The sequence below is a fragment of the Equus quagga genome, chromosome 5 (assembly GCF_021613505.1).
Source record: "Equus quagga isolate Etosha38 chromosome 5, UCLA_HA_Equagga_1.0, whole genome shotgun sequence".
NCBI classification, from domain to species: Eukaryota; Metazoa; Chordata; class Mammalia; order Perissodactyla; family Equidae; genus Equus; species Equus quagga.
In genome coordinates, this window is record NC_060271.1 from 37,451,618 (window position 1) to 37,477,539 (window position 25,922).

Here is a 25,922-nt window from a genome sequence, read left to right on the forward strand (position 1 = left end):
CTTATAGGTTTATATCATTTAATGAGTGTGTGTGTGTTGATGTACCTCTGGAACAATATGTCACTTATAGGTTTATATCATTGTGAAAAAACAATCACTCATCTGCATGAGGCTTCCTAGAATCTTCTAAACCTCTTCTCAGTCTATGCTATCCTGCCTCTCCGAGGCAGCCACCATTTCATCCAAACCCCCTGGGGTGACGAGTGGGGAAAGAGCCTCCTGACTGGACAGGGGTGACATCCCCTCCCTGCCCTCCCAAGCTTTGGGGCTTCCGGCGCCCACTTACTCTGCAGCCTTCCCCAGCCCGTGACATAGCAGACGTAGTTGTTGGGTAGAATGCTGCCAGCCGGCGGGAGGCAGCCCAGCTGGATCTTATCGGTCAGGGAGACACGGTTGGCCAGTTTGAGCAAAGCAATGTCATTCCTGGGTTGGTAAAGAGGCAGAGCGTAAGGAGAGGGTTGACTGTTCCTGCTCCAATATCATTTCTGATTCTAGACCTAACTGGGACCATTGAACCCCCTCCTCAGCCAGCCTGATTGTGAATCTTCCATCTCTCGGGGCTGCAAGGGATTGGGGAGCAGCTGTGCTTAACCCCAGGATTACATTTTGTCCCTGGTGGAACGTGGAGCCCTAAATTCCCCTAAGGCCTTTCAGGGGAATGTTTAGAAGAGGGATGGCAAATAAGTTTTGTCTTGTAATGTCCACTCTGATGGATTAACCATGGCTGCCTGGTGGGCTGCGTGGACAAGGATTCTGAGGCTCTGTCCAGGGTTATTAAGGAAGAAAATCTGTGATTGCTTGGTGATGTCTGTCCTGGTTATATACTTCCAGTGTTTGGTTCAGAAAATCGCAAGAGATGCTCAGATAAAAAGATCTTTTTGCCTTTTACTCTTTGCTCTCCCTTCTACCTTGAGCTCTGCCACCAGATTCATCCCTTTGTCTCACTCTCTTGTCTAGGAAACCATTAATGATTGGCAGATTGTATTTCCCACGATGGCTGCAATGAGATCTTCCATCACACAGGCGCTTGTTATGATGTGATGTTGACACTCCGTCCATCGAGAGGCAGGGTCTGGGTTTCTTCCCTCTGGATCAGGGGGCAGAGGCTGGGGGCCTTTGATATGGTGGAAGTGACACCATGTGACTCCTGAGACTAGGTCATGAGAGAAGATACAATTTCTGTCTGGCCCTCTGGCACTCCTGTTCTTGGAACTCAGTCTCTGTGCCATGAAGAAGCCCAGGCCACATGGAGAGGCCACATGTAGGTGTCTGGACAACAGTCCCAGCTGACAGCCAGCATCAACACCCCCGTAGGTGAGGAAGGATGCCTTTGAGATGATGCAGCCCCAGCCACTGTCTGTCTGTGATCTCACGAGAGACCCTAGTGAGAACTGCCCAGCTGAGCCCAGTGAGACCTGGGAGATGATTATAATAAATGACTGTTGCTGTTTTAAGCCATTATGTTTTTGAGTGATTTGTTACAAAGCAATAGATAACCAGAAGAGTGATGCTGATTGACAGGACAGATTAATTAAAGGTCCTTAGGGCTGACAGCCTTCTCAGTTCTAACACACCTTTTAGCCATCTCTCCCACAATTTCTCTTCACTTGTCCTCCATTCCTGCTGGACTGCTCTGGTCACTGCCCCAGCACCACCTGCCCATTCTGGGACCCGTCCCTCGTCCTGGCGCTTCTCCTGACTTGAAAAGCCCTTTCTCCACTCTGCCCACCCATGCCCTCCCCATCTCTCAAGGCCTTCCTTGACATATCCTGTGTCACTTTTTGGCTTTCTGGTGTCGTATGTGTGTTTCTCATCTAGCTGCCAAGCCCTATGAGGGCAGGGACTGACTCATGCCTCCGGGGCCTCCTGAATCCTCGTGAGCCGTCATCCGTGCCGGACTACAGGGCTGACTGAACGAGGGAATGCCGACTGTTACAGCCACATGCTGCACTCCTCCTCTCCAGGGGACTGTGACGAGGAGTCTTCTGGAAGATTTGGCAGAGTGAGCTCTCTGGGCAGCCATTCAAGAGTGGCATCTTGGGCTGAAGAGGCTGTGTGCATGGATAAATTATGCAGATTTGAAGTGATGGCTGGGGTGCTTCTGTCTAGAGGCCCTTTTGGAACTGGAGACCTGCTCTTTTGGATTGGGAGAGGAGAGGATGACAGACACCTACAGGTTCTGGGAAGGTGATGGGAAGCAGGGAAAAGGGAGGATAACTTTCTCTCTCCAGGGGACAGAGGACAATGATGATAAAAGTGTACCGAAGCCCTGCTGGGATCAAGCTCTGCTTGCTACATCACACCTCATTTAATGCTCCTGTCTAGATCTGTAACTTCTCCAGGTCACGGTTTCCTCGTCTGTGAAATGGAGGTCATAATAGTACCTCGCTCCTAGGGCTGTTGTGAGGAATAAATAAGATAATCCATGGGAAGCACTTAGCAGTGGCTGGCACAAGGGACGCACTAAGTGTTAGTCTGTATGATTGTGAAAACTAACTCCTGGGGTTGCCAGAGAGCTCACTTGGAAGGCATCCTGGGCTGCAGGTTTCTGGAGGGTTGGCGATCCCCAACATTCCTGTCTGTCCTAATGGAAGACCGAGTTGGCTGGGCACAGACCCATTGGTCACTGGAGTGCCTATGCTTGTGGGATTGGAAAGTGGAGTTCCCCGAGCTGCAATGAGCTGCTCAGGTTTAGGTTACCCTAAACCTCACGGGGCCGGGGGCCTTGTGTGTCTCACTCACAGCTCTTTCCCTGATGCCTAGAACAGGGCCTGGCGCATAATAGGGACTCAACAAATATTTGTGGAATGAGGGCCTGAGCGAACCTATGGGTTTGATTTTCTTTAGCGCCACCTGGATCTCAGGATCAGTGATCATGAAACAAGCCTAGTGGTCCAGCAAATATTCTGTGGCCCTACTATGTGCCCCTCCCTGGGTCAGAGGCTAGAGATTCAGGGGTGAATCAGACACAGCCCAGCCCTTGCAAAATTCTGGCTAGAAGGAGAATCAGACGTGTGCTGATCTCTAATGCAGCGAGCTGTGTGCCTTGACTGGGCCTGCACCTTGAGCGTGGGGATGGGCAGGAGTGAGCAGCAGATTCTGCCAGAATTCTGAGGGGCAGGACTTTCTCTTCCTCTTCTTCTCCCTCCTTTTCCCTACTTCCTGGGACCACTCCCCATCACCTCAAGGGTTCACACATACATCCCAGCACTTACGCCTCTTTATTGCCCCATTATTGCACTACTGCTATTACTAAGCGCTCACACCTGTGGCTTCTATTATGTGCCAGGCCCTTTTCTAAGTGCTTTCCATGCATCATCTCATTTAATCCTCACACCAACCCTAGAGGTAGCACTGTCATTATCTTCATTTTACCAAAGGGGAAACTGAGGCACAGAAAGGCTAAGGAACTCGTGCAGACCACACAGTCATTCATATCTAAGCCATCAGGCTCCAGAGCTCAAGCCCTAACCACTACCCGGCATTGCCTCACTGCCACGCTTATGTCCACGACTGCCTGAGAGCTGGTATGGTGACCTGTGCATCTCTGTGTGTCCAGCACCCAGAGTCCAGTGCCCAGCATGGCATATGGCACAGGGGGGTGGTCAGTAAAGGCTCAGGGTGAACACAGGGTGGTCCGTGCTCATCTAAGAGGAGGTGGGCAGGGGAGTTGCCGTGTCCCTGCAGGGCGGGGAAGAATGGTACTGGGAGGCCTTGGAGAGCTGAGACCCCTGTCCTTGTCATCTTCCTGTGCACGTTTCTCCCAGGCCTTCCCTGCAGGGCATCAGGGAATCTTTGAGAATGTCAAAGTCCTTGTTGGGAGGGGATGCGGGGTGGGGGAAAGCGGGAGGGACTGTCCTACCCCACTAACAGTCCTGGGGCCTGCAGACCCATCCCTGTGTCCCCAGGGCTTGGCAAGGAATAAATACATGGTCAGTGAGTGCCTGGGGTGGACAGGGGACCTGCAGGCTTAACTGGCAGGAGACCTACGTCCCTCTGACAGTCTTTGCCGCTCCCTCCCCCAGTGCACACCCCACCCCAGGCATCTTTGGGGCTGGCTCCACTACTAAGAGGTCAGAGCTCTTCCCTCCTCCTTACAGAAGGAGAAAGGAGGGGGTGGGGTTGCTCTCACTGTCTCCTGCGAAGACCACCCCTCCCCTGTCTGTGCTTCTGCCAACCCCACCCCCCAGTGCACCCAGACAGAAGGTACCCTTTGGAGAGTTGGTTGGAGTTCCATTGCTCATGCACCACGAGCTTGGAGACTGCGACAGCCAGGGAGCCGGACTCACTGGTGGAGAGGCTGTGCCGGCCCAGCACCACGCGGTATGTCCTGGAGGAGCTGGGAGACAGGGGGCCGAGCAAGGGTCAGCGCCGGGCTGTCCTTTCCTTTCTCTGCCCTCCCCCTCCCCCATGGGCAGGGACACCCCAGGGCACTGTCTCCAGAAGCCTGGCTTTGGACAACGCTGCGATGGGCCCAAGTACTTGACTGCTCCGTGAGCCACCAGGTGGAGCGTGGAATTCTTCTTCCCCAGGGGCAATTGGTTGGTTATAATACAACATAGTAACTATACCTATGTAATAATGATAACTACACTATACTAACTATAAACTATATAATCTAACGTAAAAGTCATAATACTATAAACTCTCTGTTGTTTTGAGGGAAATGAGATGGACACATACAGAACAGCAGACATTTGCTCTCAAGGGCATTTTCTAGTTTAATCCCCCGCCTCTCATTTTTAGATGGGGAAACTGAGGCTCAGAGAGAAGTAACTGGTACGGAGTCTTACAGCTACTTAGTGAGAATCCAGAACTAGAAGCCAGGACTCCTGGCTCTCAAGCCTCTGTTATCCTCCCCACCACCTCATGGAGCTTGTAAATTAGGTGGGGAGAGGGACCATTCCTGGCAGAGTCACACCCATCAGGAGAAACTCCAGGGAGCTCCAGCTGGTGTGAGATAAGCAGAGTCTTAGGGAGGGAAGAGGCCAGGTGAATGTTGAATGTTGAAAACATTTCCTTTCCCTTGTGGGTCCTTATGCTGGTAACAGTTCACCTTTACTGAGCACTTACTAAGTGCCAGGCCCTTAACACATCATCTCATTTAGTCCACGCTAAACTCTGTCACCTGCTTTTTTTTGCAGGTGATGATATTGAAGCTTGGAGAAGTCATGTAAGTTGCTCAAGCGAGCCCAATTCCAAATCTGGAGGCCACATCTAGTACCCCTAAGAGGGCAGGAAATGGGCCTCCCCCTCTTCCATATTCCCCCTCGGTGTCCTGCACAGGGCACTCAATCCATGTCATGTAACGACCCGTCAATGGACCAACAGACTGAACTATATAGATCCGCCGAAGCTTGCCTCTCGGCCAGGCGAGTGGTCCTTTGCAAATCGTCTTTATATTGGGTGGTTGAGGCCATTTGGGCTTCACCTCTTGGAGATGAGCGCTGGCCAATGGGGTGAGCGTGGTGGGTGACAGCAGTTACCTGATGCAGTGGGCAGCTGTCAGGACCCAGTTGTTGGCCACCAGGGATCCTCCGCAGGTGTGGCGCCACTGGCCACTGCTGCTGTACTGCAGGGAGACCTGGGGAGAAGCACAGGCTCTGGTAGCTGAAGGAGCCAGGGCCTCTCTGCTCTTCAGCATCCCCGAGAGCAGGGCTAGGGGAAAGCAAAGAGGCACTCGCCTCAGGTGCAAACTTTAAGGAGACACCAAGAAACTCGGTAATCAGGATCAATAACATTTAATGCAACGTTAAAAAAAAGATTAACACAAAAAAATCCATGACGAACAAAATATCAAAAATTTAAATAAAGACACTATTAAAAAAACTATTTTGAACATCTTTCTGCAACGTGATTTGTTGGGATTTTCCCCTTCTTGGGAGCTGTTTCCTTAGGACATATCCCTCCAATTTAATATGTCTAAAGCCCTATCTTGACTTTCCCCCCCAAACCTGCTCTTTCCTCAGGCTTCCTCGTCTCAGTAAATGGCAACCCCACTTTACCAGCTGCTCAGGCCAAACCCTTGGCGTTATCTTTGATGCCTCTCTTTCTCTCATATCCCTCATTCAAACCCACCAGCAAATCCTGCCAACTCTACTTTCAGAATACGTGGAGAGAATGCTACTTCTCTTTCTAACCTCAACTGCTAATCCCAACCATCTTCATCTTTCACCTGGATTGTTATTTTAGCTTCCTATTTGTTCTCCTTGCTCTCATGCTGGCCCATCCCTCACCCTAGATTTTCTCAACACAGCAGCCAGAATGATCCTTTTAAAATGTAAGACTGATTCTGTCTCTTCTCTGCTCAGACCCTCCAGTGGCTCCCTCCTCACACAGTGTAAAACCCAAAACATATGATGCTCTACAAAGCTCTACGTGACCTCCTTGACCTCATTGGTTCTCACTCCCCTCTGCTCCAGCCACATGGACCTCCATACAGTTCTGCAAAAACACCAAGCCCACTTCTGCCTCAGGGCCTTTGCACTTGCTGTTCTTTCTGCGTCGAATATTCTTCTCCCAGGCATTAGCGTAGCTTTCTCCTTCGCTTCCTACAGGTCTCTGCTCAAGGTGACCCTCCTGGAGAGGCCTTCTATGAGCACCCTATCTAAAACGGAGCATGTACATGCACATGTGCACACTCACGTCCACACACATCCACACTCACGAACATGCACATGGACACATATGTCTCTCTTTCCTCTTGTCCTGCTTTACTCTTCATCATAGTATCTTTCATCACCTGTCATGTTATGAATTTATTCATTCAATTGTTTATTGCCTCACTCCTTCACTTTAATATAACCTCTTTGATTTTTTTTCCCCACTGCTGTATTCCAGGTGCCTGGAACAGGGCCTGGCACATAGTGGGTCCTTAATAAATACTTACTGATTGAATAAGCAAACGAATGAATGAATAAGTGAACGAATGAAATCACTAGGGCAGGGGTCTGGTCTCTCCTGCAGAGCGTGTCGCCTCTTGCTCTAGATTTCCCTTGAAGACTAAAGCCACTCATATGAGAATATGAGAATGTGCAAGTGTACCTTGCCCCTAGAGCTCCTCAACATTCTTTTTTAAAACAAAAGGCTGTTTCTGTTTAGATTGGATAACTCAATAGGTGTCGGGTGGAAATTTAAGGTGGTTGCATTTGGCACTGAGCCTCTGAAGCTGTCCCAGCTCCTTCCCCTTCTTTTCAAGTCCCTGCCAACAGCCAAGCAGAGAGGAGGGAGGTGACAGCAGAGCACTGACTGCTCGACCGCGATTCCTGTGACCATGGAAAAGCATCACTCCTGCTTTTCTCCAAACATCTCATTTCTCATTAGCCACTTGGCATTTTCTCATTTGCTCGACATTAAGGGGGCTTAGACAAATTGGCTTTTAAGAAAATGCTTAAAATTAGACAAAAAGAAAAAAGACACTGAAAAGGATGCCCCCACTCCAAAATCTCAAAATAGGCTGAAACCATCCTCCAGATGTGAAATTGTGAAATAATATGTCAACCTATTATTTGTGGGCAGCAAAGTGTGGCCAGAAGAGCAAGGATTGAACCAAATTTGAATCCCCTTTTCCCCCAGGCTAACTGGGTGACTTTGGGCAATTACGTAACCTTTCTGAGCCCCAGTTACCTTATCTGGAAAATGGGGATCATGGTGCCTACCATCCAGGGCTCTAGGGATGATTACTAATCATTAAAAGTCTAATAATTTGAGCACTTACCATGTACCAGACACTGTTTTGAGCTCAGAATGTGAATCAGCTCAAATCATAATCACAGCCATCCCATGAGGCACTATTATCATTCCCATTTCACAGATGAGTAAACTAAGGCAGCCAAGAGACATTTGTACAATGTGGCCCATGCCATAAGGGCAGTTAGATATTTTTAATATTACTCATTGAGAAAGGTAAACTGAGTTGCTCCAGGTCATGCAGCCGGTGCACGGTGGAGCAGGCATTTGAGCCCCGTTCATCTGGCTCCAGAAGCTGTGTCTGGAAACATTACACATCTGTCGTAGCTTTAAAGCACCTAGCACTTTCCTGTCGAGTGTCTGGTGTATTGTGACCTAGAACCACAATCTTGGGGTGAGTGTGGGACAGAAGATACCTCTCAGAGTGTCTTCTTGGCAGTGCAGAGCCAAGTTATGTTAATCCCTGCTTTGCTTAAAATTTTGATATTTTGTTCATCTTGGATTTTTAAATTTTTGCATTTAGTTTGATTTTTAAAAAATATTTGCCTTAAAGCATTATCCCTTTTGCTTACTGAGTTTTGGGGCACCCCCTTAAATTTTGCCCCCAAGGTGAGTGCTTCACTTACTTTACCCTAGCCTCTACCCTGCTTGACCTGCCAACGCACCCCAGGGAAAAAATGTCGCCAGGGAAGCAGACGCAGGAAGTGCCAAGACACTCTTCCAAGACCAGCGTGAACTGGTTCCAAAGGCAAGGCTACCTTTGTACAAGCAGTGCGAACCCGTCCAGGGGGCGAGGAAATGTTCTTGTAGGCAGCTCTGATTGGTTCTCAGACAAGGATGACCTCTGCTATGCAGGGTATATGGCCCCTGTTCCAACTTCCCAGAGAAACAAGATTGTGGGAGTGTGAGAAAAGTAAAAGAACTGGCAAAACTACACAGAACCGAGCACATAAATTGTGAAAAATCAGTCTATGACTGAAACTCTCTTCACTGAGGGGAACTTGAACAGAAGCGTGCCATGCCCTCAGTGAAATGTCAACTGCTGTGTGGGGCGCCCTGACACTCACAGCCAGCTCTCATGTTATCAATTTACCCCGGTTCAGTTCTTTGGCTCCCAAACCTGTTTATGCCAGTTGTGCACGTATTGTAATTATGTAATTTGATTAAACGTAACCAATGAAATATGAGTTCAAAAAGAGAGTTGTGATTTATATGGAAACTCAGTTATGTGCTTGGAAGAGACTAGATAACTGTGACTTTAAAAAAAAATTGCTAAATACAAACTTCCAGTTGTAAAATAAATAAGGCCTGGGGATATTAAAAAATTCCTAGGGGCCAGCCCGGTGGTATAGTGGTTAAGTTTGCACATTCTGCTTCTGTGGCCTGGGGTTTGCTGGTTCGGATCCTGGGTGTGGACCTACACACTGCTTATCAAGCCATGCTGTGGCAGGCGTCCCACGTATAGAATAGAGGAAGATGGGCACGGATGTTAGCTCAGGGCCAATATTCTTCCTTCCTCAGCAAATAGAGGAGGATTGGCAGCAGATGTTAGCTTAGGACTAATCGTCCTCACCAAAAAAAAAAAAAAAAAAAAAACCTTGCTATTGAATTAGGTGTCTGTGAGGAAACTGAAAGATTGGAAAAACTGTCATAAAAATCTGGAAGGGCTCATTCAGACTGCTTCGTGAGTGTCTCAAAGTCATTGCTCTACTTTAAAGAAATGGAATTATAGATGATATATTATGGGGGGTGGTTTATACGAGACAGTAAAGAACTCAAAAGATTGGTGAATGAGGTATATTTACAATTTTTAAAATAAAATAAAATATTTAAAGAATATATTCATGGTTTCTAATAATTTCTCTATAACCAACTTTTCAATCACTCAGTCGCAATCATGTCAGATAAGAGATTTTACCACATTTATTTATGTCAATGTAAGCCTCACACATTTCCTTTGGGAGTCCTACTGCTAATAGAATTCAATACCTAGTAATTTGTGCCGGTGCCCCACCCAGCATTTCAGTCTCAAAGTCACTATGATAATTTAAGGTAAGGAAACATTTACGTTCATTGGCAGTATGAATTCGCCTGTAGTTAAAGATTAATTTGCATAAAAACCACTGATTGGTTCCTTAAAGCAAGGAAAATTTGCCTAGGTAGTGATGAATGGTTCATGGGATAACAGTACATTTGTAAGCAAGCATGTGATTGGTTAACAGAGTGAGACTATATTTGTGAATCTACTATACGGATGGTGGAATGGGGCGGCTCCTTACTGAAGCTGGTGGAGGCACCTCTCCTTCCACCCCCAAGGTTGACCAAGGTCACAGAAGTGTGTCTCATTGCTGAGTTTTCCCATCCTGCCCTTGAGTCCCCACCAATTCTACTCTTTGCCAGCACAACAGTCTCCACGGCAGAGGGTAAAAACGTGATGTGAGGTGAGTAGGGGTAGGGAGGGAACAAGGGGAGCGTGGGTGACTCACCTGCCAGGGCCAGCTGTTGGGCCTCACATTTTCACCTCCAACCACCCTGGGCAGCTGGGGCAGGTAAGTGGGGACCCCACAACTGAGAGCTGTCAAAAGAAAGAGTTGTGAGCCTGGGGAGCAGTGACCTCAACAATGTAACCGACACTTGCTGCATTCCCAAACCCCTTGTTCTGTTCTTGTTCTGATCCTTGTTCTGGAAGGATCCTAAGAGGTCACAGAGCCTTGCCCTTTGCTCCACTTCTTTGGAACTTCACTCCAGCTTTCTTATAACCACAGGACTGAGTCCAGTGGGGGCAGGGAGGTCCCGTCCTCAGACCCACCAGGGGACTGGGAAAGTGCCTCTGGGTAACAAGGCTTACCTCCAGCCACCAATGCAGACAGCAGAAGTGCCCTGATCATGGTGTGTCCGTAGGAGTCCTGTAAGCATGGCCCTAGCTAAGGCCCTGGTTTTATGAACGGGCTTATCGGCCAGAGATATACTAGGTGTACGCAAGATGGGTATTTTCTCAAACTCCAGTGGAAAAAAGGGTCTGTGTTGAAATACTGTTTTCCATTTTCTCCCATCTGTCACCCTGGAAATACTTTGAGAAAGATGCCAAAGGTGGGAATTGAAATATGGGTTCTATCTGCCTTCAAGAGATTATATTATATGTTTGGGGAGGAAGAAAAATATTGGTTGTTGGTCCTTGGAGTTGTGTTTTCAAAAAAGAGATTAGATTGGCATGCTAAATATACAGCATTCTAGGCCAGTGTTTCTCAATCGGGCTGATATTGCCCACCAGGGGACATTCGGCAACGTCTGGAGACAGTTTTGGTTGTCATGGTTGGGGATGGGGTACTACTGGCATCTAGTAGGTAGAGACCAGAGATCCTGCTAAATATCCTACAATGCACAGGACAGCCCATCACAAGGAATGATCCAGCCCCCAATGCCAATGGTGCCGAGGTTGAGGAATTCTGTCCAGGCCGGGCCATGGCTTGCTGTGTGACCTTGGATGAGTCATGTAAGTCTTTCGGCCCAGGGCTTGCCGATCTGTGAATCAGGGAGAGAACAGACTGTGCCCAGTCTGCTTTGCAGCACTGTGGTGAGGACTTGAGAAACACAGGGAACATGCTTACATGGGAGAAGCACAGGACAGACCCCCACAGCTGGGGTTTGGCAGCCCGAGTGATGGGGAGAAGGAGAGAGTGCTGGCAGAGGAGGACTTTGGCAGGATGGATCAAGATGTATTTTATTGTCTGCTCCCAAGACAACAGCAGTTTGCACTCCTGCAATAACTTCATCTTCCAAATGGGTTCAAAGCAGGAGCTTCTTAGAAAGGAAGGCTGATGCTCACCAAACACCACATATATGTCAGGTGCATTCACATGACTTATCTAATCTAAACCTTACAAAACCCTTCAATAGGTCCCGTATTTCAAATGAGGAAGCTGAGGTTCAGAGAGGTAAAGTGACTTGCCCAAGATCACACAGCTTCTAAGTGACAGAATGGGGATTCCAACATAAATGGGTCTGATTTCAAAGGCCCTTTACTTGATGCTGCTGGAGATGGCATCCTGAATCTCCTCCTAGTCCTGCAATATGCCCCTAGTTTTTGGCGGGGGAGGGGTGGAGAAAATGAGCAGGGTTTCCTGATGAACTTTTCCCTTCTTCCTTGGACCTTCATTCTCCTTGCTTGTGGTCAGAGCGCAGTGCCAGACAGGCTGGGCTCTGGTAAGACAGCCCTGCTCTGTGACCACAGACTCTGCCCTTTGCCCAGCCAGAGGAGTAGAGGAGAAAGTGGCAACTTTAAGACCTGGGTTCATGTCCTCACTCCGTTGGGTTTGAGCATTATAGCTTGAACAGGTCAATTATCTTCTGGGCCTGAGTTTCCTAGGTAACAATCCAGGCCCGGATTGTCCCAGGGGTGAGAAAACGGGGGTGAAAGCATCTCGTAATCTCCCAAGGATCCTGCGAAGGCGAGGGAGGTTGGGGGGTGGAATCCGGTTGGACTGGACATGAGAACACCTGGGTTCTAGTCCCAACTCTACCCCTAAATCCTCGTAACAGTTTGGACCCCTGTTTACCTTCTGTAGCAGTCTCTACAACAAATTATTTCTGAAGTCTCCTATTTTATCTTCAAAGTCTATGTGAATCTGGCATTCTGCTCCAAGTAGCTGTGTTTGTTTTAATTTAAAAATAAGGTTTGTCCTGTAGGAGGTCACTGAACAAATATCAGTTTGGTGCATGCCATGAGCTTGCTGGGTGACCTTGGGCAAGTCAGTTTCTCTGGCCCGGGGTTGCCCATCTATAAAACAGACAGAGAGACACATGCCCAGTCTGTTTCACCACGTTCCTATGAGGATTTGAAACTGATAGAAAACATCAAACAGGCCTAACCCAAAGGGTCACTGATTGGCCACAAAATGGAAAAGTTCAGGAGCAGACTAACTTCAGGCACAGTTGGATCCAGGGCTCCCATGATGCCCCCAGAACGTGGCTTCCTTCCACCTTCTGGCTCTGCCTTCCACTGTGAGGGTCTACTCTGAGGCTCCATGGAGTGGCCTGCAGCAGCTGTAAGCTCTCCCTTCCATGGGAACAAGATGGCTACAGGATCTCTGGCCCAGGGTTTCTTGACTGGGGCACTACTGACACTTTGGGCAATGGAGGGCTGCCCCATGCTTTGCAGCATGTTTAGCGGCAATCCGGGCCCCCACCCACTGGATGCCAGTATTCTCTCCCCCCTTCACCAAGTCATGACAACCGGAAATGTCTCCGCACATTGCCAAATATACCCTGGTGAGCAAACCAACACTTCTTCCTCCTTCCCTTCACTTTGTTGTTGCAGCCTCGTGGTCCTCATCCTCCAACCCCGCAGGGTGGGAGTGACAGCCTTCCGGTAGCTCCTGCGGAAGTCCTGCAACGCTCTCTGATTGGACCTGCCCCAGGTCACGTGCCCATCCCTGAGCCAATTGTGGTGGTGGGGGAAGGGATGCAATGTGTTGGTTGGCCAGGCCTGGAGCACAAGTCCCGCCCCTAGATCAGGGCTGGAGGCTCCGCTCAGACCACGTGTAGAAGTCGGGGAGAGGCGGCAACGCAACAAAAATCCAGGTTTCTGGAGAGGGAAGAGAGGCCGGAGGGGCGGGGAGCAAGAAGGCGCCACGGCCCCCTTCCTCCTGTGGGGCCTGGTTACCCATTTATATGTTGTTGGACAACAAGGCAATCCGTGAAGTTCTAAAATGAGCTGGGTCATGGAGGTCTCTGTGGGGCCAGGGAGATGCAGATACGAACTTATCACCGGGTTTATGACTCATTCAAAACAATTCCTCTGCGAAGCCATAGAGTTAGTGGTCAGGGGCTTGGTTTACACCTCAGTGCTTCTTAGTAGTGAGTCTGTGGTTTGGATCCTTGCTACTCAGAGCGGTGTGGACCAGCTGCATCAGCATAACGTGGGGCTGGTTAGAAATGCAGACTTTCCCACCCAGACCTGCTGATTCAGCGTCTGCAGTTTAACAAGATAGGCAGGTGGGTCTTCTGCAGTTAAAATACGGGGAAAACCAGGCTAGGGCAAGTTTCATTTCTCTTTTCCTTATTTTCTTCACCTATCAAATAGAAACAACAATTCCATCTATTTCTTAGTGTTGCTGTTAGAATTAAACAACAGTTTATTCACTTGAAACACTAAGGATCGTAAATGTGTAATAAAATGTTCACTCTTAAATCTATAGACCTGCGGGCCTCAGATTTCAGAATAGCACAGAATTCTCTAGACTTTTCCATCAAAGAATCCTAGTAGATCAGGCATTGGCAAACTTTTTCTGCAAAGGGCCAGATAGTAAATATTTTAGGCTTGTGGGCCATACGGTCTCTGCTGCAATTAGTCAACTCTGCTGTTGGAGTGCAAAAGCAGCCATATGGCCATAGCCAATAAAACTTTATTTACAAGACGGATTTGCTTTGCGTAGTTTGCGGCAGAGTGATGATCTGGGGTCTAGCACGCAGCAGGCACACGACAGCAACATGTCTCTGCAGGCTCATTCTTCATCTGGAGAGCTTGAGCTGAGTTTTGCAGCTTACTTCGTAGCATAGCTGGGTTCATTTTAATGTACATTTTTTTTTCTTCCCACACAATCTTCAGAGAAAATTGATGCTTTGGGAGGATGCTCTGTGTTTAGTCTCTGCCTCTCTGTGCCCCTGGCCCACCACCGTGTGAACCTTTGCAGACACCCACCTGCCTGATCAGGGTGAGCTTTGGGGAACTGGCCCCAAGGCCTGCTGGGAATGAAGCTCCCTCGCCTAAGGAATGAAAGGCAGAGGGAAGGTTTGCTAGTGGGAGTCTAGGGTGTGAGGTCAGGAGGAGCAATGACTCCTCCTATCACAAGCCTCTATTATTTCACTGGCTCCCAATTAGGTGGGAGGGCATGTGCCCATTTTACAGATGAGGAAACTGAGGCTCTGAGAGGTAAAGTGACTCACACTGTCGCTGCCTGTCAGTGGCGGAGTTCAGAGCTCCAGCCCAGTGAACGCCCTCCATTCTGCCCTGCCATAGTTTATGCTATTAATTTGTGTCTGAGATAAAGCGGGTGTGGTAGATTGTCAATCTGGCCCTTAAGCCCCTCCCCCTCCTCCCACTCTGTATCCATGCCTTTTGGCCTTCATTTTGCAGTGGCCTCCTGTGAGGAGGAGAGAGTCATGTGGAGCTGAGCTGCCCCAGCCAGAACCAGACTTGATCAGCCAACCTCCAGCTGACCCCTAGACATATGAGTGATTCCAGCCAAAATCAGGGCTACCTAGCTGACTCCCAGCTGACCCCAGATGTGTGAGCAACAAGTGCTTGTCATCGGATGCCCCTGAGGGTTTGTGGTTGGTTGTTACCAGCACTATTAATTATGCCAGCAGTAGCTGATACAGTGGGTGCAAGCACTTTGTGAACATCCGTGAGCAATGATTCTCCTCTCAGATTTCTGTCCATCTGGACTCATCGCCAGCTTTCTCAGGCTTGTCAGCACACCCACAGCCTCCGCCTTCCCTGGCAGGGCCACCAGTGGACTTCAGTGTGCAAGGGGGTCCTTCAGATCTGGGGATGAGAGGCGGAGCGGCGTGGCTGTCGGTCACGCGGTCTCTGAGCCAGACTCCCTGGGTTTAAGTCCTGGTGCCCCATGACTAGTGGAGTGATCTTGGGTGAGTTTTTATCTCTCTCCGCCTCAGTTTCCTCATTTGTAAAGGGAGGTAATAATCAGGTTGTCACGATTATTAAGTGGGATCGTGTATTGAAGCCTTGGATGGTGCCTGGGACACGGTACCATGTGCTCAATATGCACTAGCCACGAGAGTGTGTTAGATACCCAGTGGTGCTCTAGTGGGTTGCTGGCATGTGGGACTCTCAGTCCCCTGGGCCGGGGGCTGCACTGCCAGGGCCGAAGGTGGAGGTGGGTGGGCCAAGGCCTTTCCCTCGCTTCCAACCCCTGGTTTGTGACCTCTTGGACAAAGTCCATAAACCCTTGCTGTCACCCCAACCAGCTTCCAGGGAGTCCTTGCCACCCCTCTGTTTCTCCCCTACAGCCCCACAGCATACTTTAGATTTTGCCAGAAGGGAGGAGGGATGGTGTATTTATTTCCTATGGCCACTTTAACAAATTGCCACCAATGCAGTGACTTCAAACACAGACGTTTATTCTCTTACAGCTCTGGCGGCCACAAGTCCACAATCAGTGTCCCTGGGCTAAGGCAGGCTCGTTCCTTCTGGAGGCTGCAGGAGAGAATCCCTTCCCTGGCCTTTTCCAGCTTCTAGAGGCTGCCTGCATTCCTTGGCTTGTGACCCCTTCCTCCATCTACAAAGCCAGCAGCATAGCACCTTCAAATCTCCCTCTGATTCCGACCCCTTGCTTCTGTCCTCATACCTCCTTCTGACTAATCCTCTTGCCTCCCTCTTATAAGGACTCTTGTGATTACATCGGGCCCATCTGGATAATCCAGGATAACCCCCCCACCCCATCCCAAAATGCTTAACTTAATCACACCTGCAAGTCCCTTTTGCCTGTAAGGTGACATAGTCACAGGTTCTGGGGACTAGGACGTGGGCATCTTTGAAGGGCTGTTATTCTGTCTACCACAGGTAGGCCTTTACTCCTGGACACAGCATCGGTCTTGTCCCTGAATCCGAGAATTTTGCGCTCGTGAACAAACAGAACCGTGGCCGTGCTTCACCATTTATTAGCGAATAAAAAGTAGTTTTGATAGTTCGATTGCATTCCCAAAGTTTGTAGAGATTTGAGACTGGGGGGCGTTGTTCGACACTGCACGTGGGCCTCTTACGTGATTACTGAATGACTGCTGAGTCACTGAACTCCCTCTCGGCCACATTAATTCTGGCCTAGACCATTGCAGCAGCCTCCTAACTGGCCTCCTGGCCTCCACTCTTCCTCCTCCAAATCGCCTCCATACGGCTGTCCAGTGAATGCTTTAGCATGTGCAGCTGACCACAGTGGTCACTTCTCTCTCTAAAATCCTTCTATGGCTCCCTATTGCCCTCAGACTAAAGTCTTGACAACCCCCTACTACGGCTACAAGGCCTTCCGTGAAGGGCCTTTGCTCGCTCTCCAGCCACATCACTGTCCCTCCCTGAAGGGTGACCAACCGTCCCAGTTTGCTGGGACTGTCCCAGTTTTCGTGCTGAAACTCCATGTCCTGGAAATCTACTCGGTACCTGGGCCGTTGGTCCCCTATCCCTGCCCCACGCTTTATGCTCTAGCAGAACCAGCTAGAATCTGCTGCTTACAGAGTCCTCCAAGTAGTCGCTGGGACTCTGCTCGGCTCTTCCCCCCTCCAGGAAAGTGACCCCTTAGTTATCCCCCAGGATATCAATTAGGATAGTGCTGAGGCAGCAGGTAACTGAAAACCTGACTGCAGTGTTTAAAACAAATGCAGGCGTATTTTTTTCACATAACAAGTCATTCAGAGAATGGTTGCTGGCGTCGGATTGGCAGCTTGATGATGTCGGAGCCCATATCTCTGCAATTCTCTTGGTTACAAGATGGCTGCCTCAGCTCCGGGCATCATATCCGTATTCATATTCATTGCAGGGCAGTAGAGCATGGTGGTCAAGAGCATGGGTTCTAGAGCCAGATTCCCAAAGTTTGGATCCCAGCTCCATCACTTCCTATTAAATCACCTTGGGAAGTCACTAACCCTCTCTAGCCTCAGTTTTCTCATCTGTAAAATGGGAATGATGTTAATAATAACATAGCTCATGGGATTGTTTTGGAGATTAAGTGAGGTAATGTAAACTCTGTGGAACAGCGCCTGGCACGTAGTAAGCACTCAGTAAGTGTTAACTCTTGTTTTGTTATTATAACTGCAAGGGTCCCGAGCAGAGCAAATGTTTCACATTTATAACCTCCGGTATAGAGACAGGCACGAAAGGAGAAGGCTGGGAAGGAAGTTTGGGTCAAGCAGCCAGCAGCACCCTCTGTACCTTCTATTCAAAGTTTCGGGCTCAGCTTCAGCATCACCACATCTGGGAAGCCGTCCTGGACTCCTCTTGCCAACCGGCACTGGTTTAAGTGCCCCGTCTCCGTGCTCCTGGTCTGTTTTCCTCTCTTACACCGGGGAACTCAGTGATCTGTGTGTTGGTCTGTCTCCTATAGAGCGGGGGTCTGGTCTGAACCGTCCCCGGATGCCCAGGGCTGAGCTGGTGCCCGGCTGCTTGTGGGTCCCATTGCGCGTTGGGTAAATAGTCCTTCCTGAGAATCACCTTGGCGTAGTAACGTGTGGGAGGTACACCACGGTCCCCACCTCCAGCAGCCAAAGTATGATGGGGAAACAGGACAACTCCTGGGCCCACCGGGGGCAGCTGCAGCGGAGGGCTCTCCTAGGAGGAGGTCAGAGGCTGGGGTGGGGGCCAGCACATTCTCAGGAGTGTCATGGTTAGGGCTCGGGTCCCCACTAGGACTGCCCCTCGCTGGTCACTGGGTCACTCTCTTTTTGACCCCACTTGGCCTCAGGAGGGCTCTCCCTTCCCTGAGCCTCCAGGGCCACCCATTCCTAGGACCTGGCCCAGCTCTTTCCTCTCTCTGGGCCTCAGTTTCCCTGCCTGTCTAATACATTGGGAGCTTTTCCAGCTCTGACCTGCTGTGACTATGTGTGGAAGCCATTGCTTTCCTTACACCTGCACCTGCTGGGGGCTGGGCTGGGTCTCCCCATCCTGTTCCCTCACTGTGCCCAGCACAGGGCTGGCATGAGGTCAGGGCCCATGAAACACTTCTGGACTACGAGAGCCCAGGCTGACAGCAGCCGTGGGGGGCTCTGGGCTGGGGGCCCGCTAGGGAGCCTCTTTCTCAGGGAGCCAGTGGTTGGTCCTGAGCAATGGGCATCCTCCTGTGGCCAGCCTCTCTGGGCTGAGGAGGCTGTCCTTGGGGAGACCCCATCCTCCACCTGAAGCTGGGGGACCTGAGGACCCCCTGCCTCCTCTGTGGAGTCAGGATCAGGAAGAGGGTGGTTTGATCAGGGCCGCAGCGGTTCACAGCTTGTGAGATGTTGGGGGCAAGTGTCTGGTCTGTCCTTAACTCATATCCCCTCAGGCTACCATGTGGCTTCCTGGGGTCCCCTTCCACTAGCACCCCCAGCAGCTCCCTCTGAGGCCTAACCAGCCTGGCTGAAGGGGTCTCTCTTTGCATCCCTGGCGGCCCCTAGAGAGCCGGGGAACCCGCAGGGGAGGCGCAAATCAAGAAAGCAGGCAGCTTGAGGCGGAAGGAGGTTTATTATGGTTGCAGGAATTTGTGACTTTGGCTCCCAAAGATGAATCAGAGCTGTATTTTCTGGAAGAACAGAGAACAGGGTAAAGGACTTGGGGGGGCTCTGTGTGTGTGTGTGTGTGTGTGTGTGTGTGTGTGCACCGTTCTGGGGCAGCGCAAGGCTTCACTGGGAGAGTAGGAACAAGGGGTCATGGCAGGCAGCCCTGGGCCTTGACAATCCAGTCTTGCCCCCGCCCGAGGAGTCTGAGCCCCCTCAGCATTTCAGACCACTGCGCAGATGGGGCTCAGAACACATCCTGCCCGCAGTATGAAAGCCCCAGCCCAGAGTGAACCTCTGTCTCCCCCATAAGATATTCATGGCCGTGCACGCTGCCCCCGCTCCTCTGCTGGGCCCTGCTCTCATGGGGCCACGCTTCACTTTTGGGGGGACTGGTGTGGTGCCTGGGATTGGGGCACAAGTGTTTGCTGAAGCCAATGGATGAATGGATGGAGGAGTCAACACCGTTTCCTTCGTCACACCTGACTCGAGGTCTGCATACAGTCAGCACTCAATAGTTCTTGAATGAGTGAGTGAATGTGTGAATGAGTGAAGGAGTAAGTGGGGGAGTGAGTGAAGGACTGGGTGAGTGAGGGGGAGGGGCTGGGGGTGAGGAAGGAGGGCTGGGGGCTGGGCACCCACCTTGTTGATCCAGTCGATGTAGGCAGACACGCGGGTGTAGACGGAGGGCTTCTTGACAACGTTGCAGCCCTCGCTGGAGCCAAAGCTGACGATGCCATGCACCTCCCAGGAGCCCTCCTCGTTCTCAGCTGGGCAGTTCAGCGGGCCGCCTGAGTCCCCCTGCACCAGACAGAGCAGACCTCAGCCACCAGGCCTCCTCTGGCAGCAGGCTCAGGAACAGGGGCGGGTCAAGGTAGGGGATGTGGGCTGGGCTCTCAGCCTTGGTATCCCCTGTTTTGGCTTCAGCGTGTCCATGGTGAGGGAGGCAAAGAAGATGTGTTTCGGGGGTGACTTGGCCTCATTCTGGGAGGCCCTGGGATGTCAGAGTAGCTCTTGGTTTGCTATGTGGTTTGGGGATGATGATAACCCTCTCTGTGCCTCGGTTTCCCTAACTGTTCAGGTTCCCATGTCTAAGACTCTGTGAGCTGCCCAGAGAGGAGAGGATGCTGGGAGCCATGTGGGAGACCTGGGAAAGTGAGGACGGTGGGAGTGGGGAAAGGGCCACGTGTTTGAAAACAGGACAGTTCCTGATCATCCTAGATGTTTCTTGGTTCTGTGTCAGACTCCCTAAGTCCTCTGGCTCCCTAGACCAGTGGAGCCGATGGCATGAAGGAACACGTGTAGGGACTTCAATGAAGTCTCTTCTATGCTTGTTAGACTCATTCAGTCCACACAGCAACCTGTGAAGTTTCTATATCTCCATTTTATAGATGGGAAAACTGAGGTTCAGAGAGGTTAAATAGCCTGCCCAAGGTTGCACAGCTACTAAGTGGTGGGACTGGGACTTGAACTCAGATTCTCATGCTCAACTCTCCTGTCCTCGCCGCAGTGCTGGGGACGGTGACCAGTTTCTCCCAAGCCTCCTGCCCACCCAGGGTTCAGTCTCCTCCCCGGGAAAGGTATGCCGGTGTGGGTCTCCCCACTTCTCCCTCCTTTGCCTTTCTCATTGCCCCCCTCCACGTAAGGGGGTAGGGATGGGGTGCAGGGCCAGACACTCACGTTGCAGGATGAGACGATGCCGTCACCCCCAGCGCACACCATAGTTCTCCTCACCAGGAAACCCCAATAGTCGAACCGGGCGCACGTGGCGTAGGGCACTATAGGCTGCAGGCCCTTCTGCAGCTCGTCGGGAAGGGGACCACCAGCTGGGGAGAGAACGGGGGTGAGCGGGGAGCCCGCCCAGGCAGCCCCAGGCCTTCAGGGTGTGACAGAGGGCTGGACGGGGCTGGAATAGGACCCCGGCGAGTTCTGGCCAGACTTCATGGGAACCACACACAGGCCCTTAATCGAGAGGTGAGACTCGGAGCCAATGGTCCCAAACTATTTGGGTCAGAGCCCCTCTGGAGGTGGGGTGGCGGGGGAGCAGGCGGGAGGCAGAACGAGTCCATGGAAAGCCCTTTGAGTTGAGTTCTCTTTAATTTGGATTCTGGGGTTTTAATCGTCAATCATTTCTTCGTAGGCCTCTGTCTTGGGGGTCACGCATTAAAAGGTCTTTCTCATCCCAGGATTTTCCAAGTCCTGATCTGCATTTTTCTCTGTCTTCCATAGTTTCATTGATTTGCATTTTACCTTTTAATTAACTTGGAATTTATTTGGGCCTATGGTGTACCATCCCCCACCCCCCAAATGGTTTGGTTAGTTTATTTCATAGTCACTTAGATGGCACTTAGTAATGTGCCCAGCCCTGTCCCAAGACCTGACAAGTTCTAATCCATTTAATCCTTTTGACACCCCTGATGTGTACTTGTTAAACTGTCTGTCACATGGAACGTGCTTAATAAATACTAGCTGTTATTATTACAAAGCTGGAAAAGATCTGAAGATGTTTAGGCAAACAGGAAAAGTGATGGGCAAATGTGGTTGGTGTGCTTTCTGTGGGAGTTGCTTCCTCCAGGAAGGCTCCCATGATTTGCCAGGGGCTGTACTCACTCAAGAGGCGGCCCCAGCCAGTGACATAGCAGGGGTAGTCCTTAGGCAGCACGATGTTTTTCTTCGGCAGGTTTGCCACCTTGATGGTGTCGCTCAGTTCCACGGGCTCTGCCAGCTTGATGATGGCGATGTCATTCCTGGAGTTCAAAGTGGAGGTGGTGAGTGGGCAGGAAGGCCCTGGCCCCCCAAGCCAAGGCTAAGAGGCCCAGGTGGTGAGTTGGGAGTCAGGCAAAGTGTGACCAGGGGTCCTTCATAAACATCCTGGACCACCAGATTCTTACTGGCCGACCAAGATGTCGGAAGACCAATGATCTGCCTTCTAACACGGTGGCCGCCCCTTTAGAACCTAACTTCTCTCGCGTGTGTCTTTACATCATGAAAGACTTAACAGAGGGGAGATGAGAGCAGAGGCATCCTGAACCACTGCAGCTTATGTAGCAACCGGAAATTAAGCTAAAACAAGTTGGAAATTATAATGATGAAAGAGGGACACTTGCCTCTTACCAGAAGGAAAGCTGGCAACCCTAGTTTGATTCCTAGTTCTGCCGTGTTCTGGGCTGTGTGACCTGGGACATAGTCTCAGTTCCTTGTCTAGGGCTGTTGTGAAGATTAAATAAGAGACGGCGTATAAAGTGCTTACTGCAATGCGGGCATGCAGTAGGCACTCAATAAAGGTGAGTCCTGCCTCAGCCTCTGGCTGAGAGACGTCAGGCAGGACACTGTGGGGGCCTCGGGGTCTTTATACCCTGCAAACCTTCCAGGACCCTTGGCCACTGAAGGCGAGGGGCGGGCTGTCTGTCTCCACTTAGCATTTTGCCAGTTCGCATAAAGGAGTCGTCTGCTGGCGGTTCAGGGTAAGGATGGGGTCCAGGGACAGGGCGGGGCAGGCTCCGCAGCTCCTTCTCAGGGACCCCTGCTTCTTCTGTGCTGTCCCCATGGCCATGAGATGGCCAGCTGGGCACTCACCATAGCAGGAGGGAGCTCCACCTCTCATGGACAAAGATGGTGTCCACACCCACGAACACGGAGCCTTCCTCGTCCTCCACCGCCAGGTTGTGCTTCCCCAGGCCCACGCGGTAGGTCAGGTTGCTGAGCAGAGGAAGGGGACTGGGTCAGGGTGGCCTCCTGCCCCTGCCGGCCACTGGGGTAGGGACGTGGCCGCGGTGGGAATCATTTGGGGGAGGGGTGTCCACCCCCGTTGGCTCTTCCCAGGGCTCGGGCTAAGGACCCTGGTCTTGGAGTGAAGTCCACTTGGACTCCTGGATGGGTAGGAAGGCTCCACTGGGCGGGCAGCCTCGGGCCTCAGTTCCATCATCGGTGAGGTGGAGGTAATGTTGGAACTTGCCTCCCAGGGCTGCCGTGACGATTAGCTAGTCCAAGCCGCCCTTGTTCTTGCTGCGTTCCTTCTAAGTCACCTCCTCTCCCCTCACTCAGTCCTGCCACACGGGCTCCCTCGTTATTTCTCAAACAAACAGAGGCTGCCTCCTCCAGGCCTTTGCATTGGCTGTTCCTCCACTTGGAGCACCCTTCCCCCAAATCGATGATTTCTTCCCTTACTTCTCTCAGCTCTTTCCTCAAATATCTTCTTTTCAGAGAGCGTGTCCCCTGGCCACCTCATTTGAAACAGAGCCCCTCGTACTTTTTATCCTCTTCCTGCCTTACTTTCCTTCATTGCCACTTGATGTTATACATTTGCTTGTTTAATGGTCTGTGCTCTGTCTTCCACGAGAATATCAGCTCCCACGTGCACACATTTTGTCTTCACTACTGTGTTCCCTGGCACATACTAGGTACACAATAAGTGCTTGTTGAATGAAGAAACGAACAACTGAGTTACTGGGTGTGAGTAGCATATTTGCCCAGGGCCTGGAGTGTGTGGCAGGTGCTAAAAACAGCTTGTCAGGCTCCTGTGCCAGCGCAATCGATGGCGGGGCTCTGGGCGTCATCTCCGCTCACCTGATGCAGTGGGCAGCTGTGAGGACGTGTCTGTCGGTGATCAGGGTGCCGCCGCACGTGTGCCTCCACGTGTCATCCCTGAGGTACTGGAGCGAGACCTGGAGGAGGGCGTGGGAGGGCCACGTGTCAGCCCCCGGGGGCCCTCACACCTCACCCTGTCCACCCCACCTCGCACACCTGCAGCACTCTGCTTACCTGCCAGGGCCAGCTGTGAGGACTGACAGTCTCTCCTCCTACCACCCGTGCTGACGGGTTGGGCTCGAAGCTGGGGACCTCGCAGGAGGCTGAGCGAGATGGGAAAGAAAGAGCACAGGTGAGCCGGGCTGGCACAGGGAAAGGGGCCAATGGGAAGAGCACAGACTTTGGGGCCGGGCAGACACGAGTTCAGATTTTACTGCATGAATTTGGGGAAGCCGTCTAGTTCTCCAGGCCTCAGCTTCCCTTTCTGTGAAATGGGAAGAATAGCACTAACCTGGTGGTTTGTCCTGAGAACTAAATCAGACAATGCAGGTAAAGGGGTTAGTGAAGGACCTGGTGTAAAGGGAATGCTTATTACATTGAAGGAAATAAAAAGGTGGCTGGTATGGGTGTGAGTGCACCCCTGTCCTTCCCCCCCTACCCTGCTGTCCCTTTTTAGGCTACAGCATAAGGACCGTGTGAGCCCTGGACCCAGAGTTCCAGGCTGTCATAGCTGGGAGCCATGTGGAGCGGTCAAAAGCGCGTGCCCCACAGTGAGACAGACCTGGACTCAGATTCTGGCTCCAACCACACATATGATCTTGGGCAAGATCCTGGGCCTCTCAGAGTGAGTGTCCTCATCTGTGAAGTGGAGAGATGAACAGACCCTGCCTCTCAAAATGGTTGTGAGGACCAGTTAGCTCCTGAATGTACAGGGCTTGCACAGGGCCTGGCATGTGGTAAACACACGATAAGCAGGAGACGCTATTATTACTCTTGTTGTTGTTGTTAGCTGAAAGGATTCTCAATCAAGTGCTCTCATTTCAAAAGAGCCAATGAGATTTAGAGAGGTGAAGTGGATTGTCTAGGACCTGCCAAGAGTAAGTGACGCTCAACCTAAGTTCTTTGATTTCTAATCTGGGAGAAGGCCACCAAAATGGGGGAGCAAAGAATCCTCAAAGGAGAGACACTGGCGCTGAGAAAGGTGGGCCGCCATGGTCCCTGGAGCGAACCTAGGATGAGGCATCTACTGTGTCCCCGCGCCCACACTTGGTGCTTTCCAACCTCGTCTCTAGTCCTCAGCCTGGGGAGGGACATCGTCAGCTCAGTTTGTAGATATGGAAGCAGAGTGGCCAAGTGGCTCGTCTGACACACAGCTGGTCAGCAGTGTCTGAACCCACATCAGACCCCAAAGCTCCTTTCCTAGCGCCCTGGAGAGCAGAGGGCCCCTGTGCCTCTCCTTGTCCCCAGGAGGCCAGCCCGAGCTCACAGCCCCCTGGCTACAGCTGGTCCCCAACCCACAGCTTACCACAGGCCAGGAGCGCTGCAAGGACGGTGATGCCCAGCATGTTGTGGGTGCTCAGGACCGAGTGGCTCTCGAGGCGGGCGGGGGCACACTTATAGGCGGGAGGGGAGTGGGCCCAGCTGGTCAAGGCCGAGCCCCGCCCTTGGAGAGAAACCTGCTCTGACAAGGCCCTTTCCCTGACCTTGGGTGATTACTATTTAATTTGGGCAGGAGATGGGGCCGGCTCAGAAGCGTGGGTTGCCCAGATACCCTGGGACAGAGCGAATCCTGAGGTTTGCAGGTTTGGGGGGCCCCCCACCCCTCTGCTGGGAGCGTGTGCTCATTCTTTCTCTTATGAGTAGAAAGAATAGACACTATTATCTGCTCATCAGCAGTGAGGAAGCCGAGACTCGGGGTCAGTGGCCATCCAGGGTCACACGGCTGGGCAACCACAGGAGGAGGATTTGAAGTCAGTGCCTCTAACACCAGTCTGGGGCTTCCAACTGCTGCCCCGCGGCTTCCTCCTGTATTTATAGCTCTCTGTTGCTTCCTGTCTTTTTCTTTCTCCCTCATTAACTGATATCGTCTGGTCCTGCCCTCCAGCGCCTCCTCCCCAGGCTGTGGATGGAGGCTGAGGCCTGGGCAGCCTCTCAAAGGTGCTTGGTTGGCCAAATTGCCACACAGAGCCAGCTCAGTTGCCTCCCCACAAGGTCCTTCAGTCTCCCCATCTCTAAAATGGGCAGACGGGACCAGGTGGACCCTCTGCTCCTTTCAGTCCTAAGCTTCCATGACTTGAATGTCAAGGCCGAGAAGCAGTTGTTGGTTTGTGGCACTTAGTGTGGCTCCAGAACACTGTGTGCCCAGAAGTTCCACCAAGAACCCCAGCAGTTCAGGGCCGGCCTGTCCCCTGAGCGCCTGGTTAGCCCATTTGCCCCAAGGCCTGACT

General features: G+C 51.4%; 2 protein-coding genes and 1 long non-coding RNA gene across 3 annotated transcripts in view; 1 reads left to right on the forward strand and 2 right to left on the reverse strand.

Moving 5' to 3' along the window:
- LOC124240078 (uncharacterized) overlaps positions 1–1,396 on the forward strand; it is a 2,212-nt gene extending 816 nt beyond the window's left edge. Inside the window, exon 3 of the long non-coding RNA XR_006888761.1 lies at positions 958–1,396. This is a non-coding gene — a long non-coding RNA (uncharacterized LOC124240078). The remainder of the gene's footprint in view (positions 1–957) is intronic.
- The window catches only part of LOC124240077 (chymotrypsin-like elastase family member 2A), a 15,790-nt gene extending 5,213 nt beyond the window's left edge, over positions 1–10,577 (reverse strand). Inside the window, exons 1-5 of the mRNA XM_046662748.1 lie at positions 10,538–10,577; positions 10,176–10,264; positions 5,487–5,584; positions 4,211–4,339; positions 287–423 (exon numbers count right to left, since the gene is read on the reverse strand). Coding sequence (XP_046518704.1) covers positions 287–423; positions 4,211–4,339; positions 5,487–5,584; positions 10,176–10,264; positions 10,538–10,577 — 493 coding nt within the window. The remainder of the gene's footprint in view (positions 1–286; positions 424–4,210; positions 4,340–5,486; positions 5,585–10,175; positions 10,265–10,537) is intronic.
- Positions 10,578–18,959: 8,382 nt separating this feature from the next.
- Positions 18,960–25,040, reverse strand: CTRC (chymotrypsin C). Its single transcript, XM_046661776.1, has 8 exons — positions 25,001–25,040; positions 23,710–23,798; positions 23,515–23,612; positions 22,525–22,647; positions 21,559–21,695; positions 20,629–20,774; positions 19,591–19,749; positions 18,960–18,974 (listed from the first exon to the last, which is right to left on the reverse strand). The coding sequence occupies exons 1-8, from the start codon at positions 25,038–25,040 to the stop codon at positions 18,960–18,962; spliced, it is 807 nt and encodes a 268-aa protein (XP_046517732.1).
- Between the last annotated feature and the right edge of the window lie 882 nt (positions 25,041–25,922).